The sequence below is a fragment of the Poecilia reticulata genome, linkage group LG15 (assembly GCF_000633615.1).
Source record: "Poecilia reticulata strain Guanapo linkage group LG15, Guppy_female_1.0+MT, whole genome shotgun sequence".
Taxonomy (NCBI): Eukaryota; Metazoa; Chordata; class Actinopteri; order Cyprinodontiformes; family Poeciliidae; genus Poecilia; species Poecilia reticulata.
Window position 1 is genome coordinate 6,331,654 of NC_024345.1, and position 6,692 is coordinate 6,338,345.

General features: G+C 41.0%; 1 protein-coding gene across 1 annotated transcript in view; it reads right to left on the reverse strand.

The window, feature by feature from the left end:
- The window catches only part of LOC103476583 (uncharacterized), a 135,495-nt gene that overhangs the window by 28,244 nt on the left and 100,559 nt on the right, over window positions 1–6,692 (reverse strand). Inside the window, exon 3 of the mRNA XM_008429049.2 lies at window positions 2,592–2,728. Within this exon, the coding sequence (XP_008427271.1) occupies window positions 2,592–2,728 (137 nt within the window). The remainder of the gene's footprint in view (window positions 1–2,591; window positions 2,729–6,692) is intronic.

A 6,692-nucleotide genomic window follows, 5' to 3' on the forward strand; every position in this document is an offset into this window, starting at 1 on the left:
CTTCACGGCAGAGCCCGACTTACTGCCGGCAATGCGGACCACACTCTGACACCGGTCATACAGAGACCTGACAGCCCAAAGGGCCCGGTACCACATACTCCTGGAGGACCCCCCCACAGGGCTCCCCGAGGGACACGGTCGAATGCCTTCTCCAAGTCCACAAAACACATATAGACCAGTTGGGCGAACTCCCATGCACCCTCCAGGACCTTGCTGAGGGTGTAGAGCTGGTCCAGTGTTCCACGACAGGAGCGAAAAACCACACTGAACTTCCTGAATCCGAGGTTCGACTATCCGACTGACCCTCCTCTCCAGAACCCCTGAATAGACCTTACCAGGGAGGCTTAAGAGTGTGACSCCTCTGTAATTGGAGCACACCCTCCAGTCCCGCTTTTTGAACAGCACCACCTCAGTCTGCCAATCCAGAGGAACTGCCCCCGATGTCCATGCAATATTGCAGAGCCGCGTGAGCCAACACAACCCTACAACATCCAGAGCCTTAAGGAACACCAGGCGGATCTCATCCACTCCCGGGGCCCTGCCACCGAGGAGCTTTTTAACCTGGCGTCCTCGTCCCCAGAGATTAGAAAGCCTCACCCAGAGTCCTCGGGCTCAGCTTCCTAAGTGGAAGCATGTTGGTGGGATTGAGGAGGTCTTCGAAGTATTCCGCCCACCGGCTCACAACATTCCGAGTTGAGGTCAGCAGCACACCATCCCCACTATAAACAGTGTTGGTGCTGCCCCCCACCCCCCAATCTGAACTCGAGTGGTGTTCTGTTGTTGGACTTCTGTGCTCGTCACGGATTGTCCATAACGAACACCATGTTCAGGCATAAGGGTGTCCATATGTGTTGTTAGGCCCGTAAGCACAAACAATAGTCAGAACCCGTCCCCCCACCCGTAGGCGAAGGGAGGCTACCCTCTCGTTCACCAGGGTAAACCACAACGTACAGCGCTGAGATGGGGAGCAACAAGTATGCCCACTCCTGCCTGACGCCTCTCACAGTGGGCAACTCCAGAGTGGAAGTACGTCCAGCCCCTCTCAAGGAGACTGGTTCCAGAACCAGAGCCATGTGTCGAGGYGAGACCRACTATTTCTAGCCGGAAMCTCTCAGCCTCGCACACTAGCTCCGGTTCCTTCCCCACCAGAGAGGTGACATTCCATGTCCCAAGAGCCAGCTTCTGCAGCCGAGGGTCAGACCGCCAGGGTCCCTTCCCTTGGCATTAGAAACATTAGAAAATGTTGATGCAAAAATCCAAAATAACCAACTCCAACCAAATAATAACCAAATTGTTTTTACGCTATCTTGAGGTGATTTTTGGCTTTTCCATAAAAGAGCTAATGCTCAAAACTGGTCCATCCACTGGTGGCTCTGTCTTACTAGGAGCGTGAAACTTGGAAAATGTTCAAAGTCCAATCTTCCAGCGCAGAGGGGAGGCTGCACAGCAACCCCCACTTCCTGTTTATTACAGCTGTGAAATCGACATTCAAAGGAATCACCCTTTGTGTAGCCTGGCAGGTTTTGCTCCGAACCATTACATTATTACAACATTTTAAAAGTTCAAACATCCATCTGTCTGCAATTAATCTATATGATATGCTTTGACTTGGTGATAGACGTTTCAATAACATTTTAATTTATTGAATGGGTCTGTAAAAGAAACTTTGTTTTGTGTTGCTTTTGATTGTTTTGCATGTATGTGTTTTTTATTTAATCACATAAGTCACAATGAACTGGAAATATACAGAAATCATTTGACGTTTCTCTCAATAGAAAATTTAGAAATTTGAAGCAAGCAGCTAAGAGGTTATGAGATTAATCTCCTTAAATGTGCAAATTTGGATTATTTTAAAACAATTCATGGCGCCCGAGTTCCTTCTTTGTTTTCAAGACCCTGATAGTGAGAATGTAAAACTCTGATGGCTTCGCCTCCTGAAGAGCGCCTCGCTATTATTGCTGGTTTTGGTTCTGACCCGTCTGTGTCCTGCTGTGACATGTCAAAATGTTAGCAGTAAATTAAGGGAACTCCAGCTGCTTAACAGCCTAAATACAACCCAGTTAGACAAAACATGTTGTTTTTTTAAGTAGTCTGTTTTCCAAATTTCAACAATCACAAGCCTTTTACTTCTGTTTTTTGGCTCCACCTCCTCATAAATACGTTGAATAAATGTTCACCTAACCTTTTCCACCCGCTGCTTGGTGCTGAGTACATATCAAACTTTTTTTTTATAGAAAGCTACATAGAAAGGGCACTGATTAAAGCCGCGAAAATGCAGGGAAACCATAAATGTCAGCCTGATGAAATAATGGAGTGAATGCAGTCAGAGCTGCACGGTCAGGTGATTAGCTTGAGGAGATTTATTATTACAAGCAGTCTCTTACATTAAATATATGGCGATATAAAAGAACATTAACTCAGAGTTGTAAAGAAAAAGGGGTTTTTCTTCACAACGAAGCAACATTTTTACATAAGTTGCATAAAATATTCAAAAAGCAGGCCAACATCTGCTGTGGTGGGAGATGGTTGTGCACCAGAAGAACAACAAATGGATTAAAGTGTAAACAAAAGAAGTAATGGATGTTGCTCACCAGTCTCCGGTCCGCCTCGCGTCACGCTGATGAACTCTCCTCAGCGCTCTCTCCTCTCGTTTCTCCTCCCTGCGCCTCCTCTGCCTCCTGCAGGCCAGCGCTCTGTAAAACTCCCTCTGCTTCAGCTCCTTCAGGCGCTGTGGAACAAGCACATGTCTTACTGTTTGCTCTAAGACAAATCCTACACACAGTTTGCTAACAAAAAGAAGTTGTGAGGCTAAAATATATATATAAAAAAGTCTGTAATTAAACTAAAGCAAGAACATTTACCTTTTTCAATCCATTGCAGACATCACTGTCTTTCTATTTATGTGTGTTACCAGTATCTTTATTTTTGCTACTTACACACAAGTCTTTATGTTAGTTATTACCACTATCACTGACCAGAACCACTCAGCCTCACACAGAACACACTTTACAGAGTATTAGTACTAGGGTCGCCACCCGTCCCTTAAAATACGGAATCGTCCCGTATTTGGCTGTTAAATGTTGCATTTAATGAACCGATATGGGACGCAATTTGTTCCGTATTCTATAAATGTCTGATAGACAAACCTATCACACACATATCAACACTAATTATAACAATGATGGCCAAAATAAAACAGGAAATATTAAGGTCAGCTAAATTGTTGTGGCGGGATGCAAAAAGGACATCAGAACGCTACGGACAGACGCTGTTGTGGTTGCATAGAGACGGGCACTACGCAGCCGCGGTGAGCTGCCATCAACCCACGTCTTTTTAAAATGCCCTCAGCTCGATACGCCACTGTCATTAGAAGTAAAACCTCTCGTAAAGATATAGACGTGAGAGGGAAGACGCTAATCCCAGGCTGAACATGTAGGTGAGGATAAATAGAGGCATTTTAAAAAAAAGTGTGTCCGTCGTGGCGCAGTTTGCTGCTGTACGACAGACAGAATAGATCAGGAGAGGAACTGCAGACCCATCAGAACCTAAAGAACCAGACATGAGCATCTCTTCATGCCTCAATCATCTCCTGAGGCTGATATGGTAGAGCAGTGGTCCCCAAACTACGGCCCGCGGGCCAGATCCGGCCTGCCTCCACATTTGGTCCGGCCCCCTGAACAATACCAGAGAGCATTTAGATTTTTATTTCATAGACCGTATTTTCCGGACTGTAAGCTGCTACTTTTTTCCTAAGCTTTGAACCATGTGGCTTATAGCCCAGTGCGGCTTATATGTGTATTTTTCTTCAACCACCAGGGGGCTCTTTAGCAGGAAGTGAATCATTGGAAGTCAAAATTGGAAATAAAAGAAGAACGCACCCATTAAAACGGAATTAGGTTTTAATAGGGAATTGAAATTTGAGAATGTTGTTGATCAGTTAAATAGCATTGAGGGGGAAAAAGAAGATTTTTAGTTCTTTTAAAATAATACTGGGATCATTAGGAGAATTTGAGGCACAGATATTAGGATACAATAGATGGCAGTAGTGAAACAATAATGAATGCAAGCTGCATTGAAATCTAAAGAAGAAGGATGCGCCTATTTTCATTTAGCACATGCTAGTAGCAACACGAAGGATCAGCACTTTTACTGTTACAGTTACCGTTCAGAAACTACCGTAATCAATTCAGTTAAATCTAAACTTGGCAACTTTTTCTTTTTCAACCGTAATAAATGTGATATTCAATTGACCTGTTATGACTCAGATTTTGGGTGTCTGCCCCCCTCTGCTGCTGCTGCATCGTTGTGGAAAACCTGGAGCGGCAGAGATATCTGAGGCTTATAGTCCGGAAAATACAATATTTATTTCATAAATAGTGTTATTTTCTGGATTTATTCTGTGAAGAACCCAGAGAGGGTTATTTGATTGTGCTTTCTGGAAAACAACACATTTTTACATTTAGGCTCTCCTGCAATTGTCACACTTTTTCTGTTACAAACTGACTCCGGCCCCCAGCAGAGAAGGGAAAAGTTATGTGGCCCTCACAGGAAAAAGTTTGGGGACCCCTGTGGTAGAGAATTTTATTTATTGACTAAGTTTATTATTGTGCTTTTAGTTGACTGTTATGAGTTGATTATTTGCTTATTTACTGAATCGTCGTAGCAGCCAAAATAATACAAATGGTCATTTAGAGAACAAATGACAAAGATTAACAGTAAATACATAAATATTTCCTACTTTTAAAAGGTTTGTTAGGGCTTTCTGTTTGTTTTATTAAGAAATGTTAACATCTTTTATTAATTCAGTGTTCAGTGGTTATTTAATGTATTATTAATGTCAGACACAGACCTGCAGCCCAGGGGCGGATCTAGATGGGGGCCAACGGGGTACAGAAGAAATTATGCAAAATAAATGTCTTTTAATAAAATACATTTATTTTGCATAATTTCTTCTGCGCAGTGGTGAAATGTTTTAACCTTCACAATTTTACTTACCATTGAATTAAAAATTATGGTGCCACACTTCTAGCTGCTGTATTGAGATAGCAATAAAATATTGCTGTTTTTTTTGTTTTTTTTAAAGTGTCCCCATGAAAAGCACTGATTACCCTGGCCCTAGTGTTAAATTTGATCAAGAACCAGCCTCCAAACCCAACTCCTTATTTGTATAAATATTTTGGTAATACGCTTTACAATACCATATTTTTCACATAACTTATGCTTTTCGAGCCCTGTTTGTGGACACATTTTGATTATTAAATCAGGTGTTATGATCAGTTACTCAGTACTTGAGCAGTTTACCAAATTCATTTTACACTTGCTTAATTAAACTTGTTTAAGATATGCTCTGATTGGAGTACAATTTTGGAGTGCTCTGTGCATGAACGATCTATGGGTTACTTTTTAAAAACAAAAATATTGCCATAAAATATTATTCATCACTGCAGTGGCCATCCCACCCTTTGAGAGTAGCATGACACGTGTCGTGGGGGGCGTCTCTTATTTTTATTTCTGAAAGGTGGCAATCCTAATTAGTACTGCGTTAATGCAGCATATTTACCATTATCATGTCAGAGTTGGCCATGGATGCACAAATTACCCATGGTGACTTCATGGTCTTCATCTGTTTCATCAGATGGGATCAGGGATATTGGTGTTCATGAGCTGAAACACACAGCACACTGTGTGTGTTAACTAATTAATTAATTAGCACCGAAACTAATTAGCCAGATAACCAGCTATCAATCTAGCTAGCTTCCCAGGTAGCTAGCCAGTTATTTAGATAGCTACCCAGATAGCTAGCTGGTTACCTAGCTAACTACCGTCAGAGAGAAAATGTTATTTTCTAGCTGCTGTGCAAGGAAAAGGTTTTGGCATACTACCAAGATTTTTTTATTATTATTATTACTTATTCATGATTAGAAAAGCCATGAATAGTGTACAAAACTAGTCAGGCAAGAAAATTTGACAATATTACAGTTTTCAGAAAAGATTAAGTTTTTGTAAACAAATATTTAAAAAGTCACACAAAACAAATATGGCATAGCATAAGTATCATATTTAAAACAGTAAGAACTAAGCAATGTGTTGATAAATCATGACAGTTTTCTTATTTGTATTAGACATTTTTATGTAATTTGAGATATTCAACAAAGTAGTTCAGATAGATCAAACTTTTGCTTTTTTACATTTTTGAATTGAAGTTTGAATGTCATTTTAGTCACTCAGATTTAAGTTAATATATTTTCATTTGATATTTTCAATTGTTTTGAGGCACATAAGTTTTTTTTTTGTTTTTTTTTAGAAAAATAAATACCAGGCATAGGTTCTATAGGTTTTGTTGAGAAACAACCTATAGAAAGCTTGTACTTTATGCAAGTTTAACCCTCCCCCCCTTATTTCACATAGAACAAAATAATGATGACATATTTACAGATAAAGCTGTGTTTTTAGATGCTTAAGATTTTATGCACACCATTAAAATTATTAGTAAATTATTAAGTGCAGTCGAGCCCCATCTGACAGACACACAACCAGCTGCCACTGGTGCTCACTAAGTCAGCAGAGTCAGCTTTAGCACAGTCCAGATCAGCTTAATTCACTTACTGAGCTCCGTCTGCAAACCCACAACTACTTACACACTGTGTGTGTGTGTGTGTGTGTGTGTGTGTGTGTGTGTGTGTGTGTGTGTG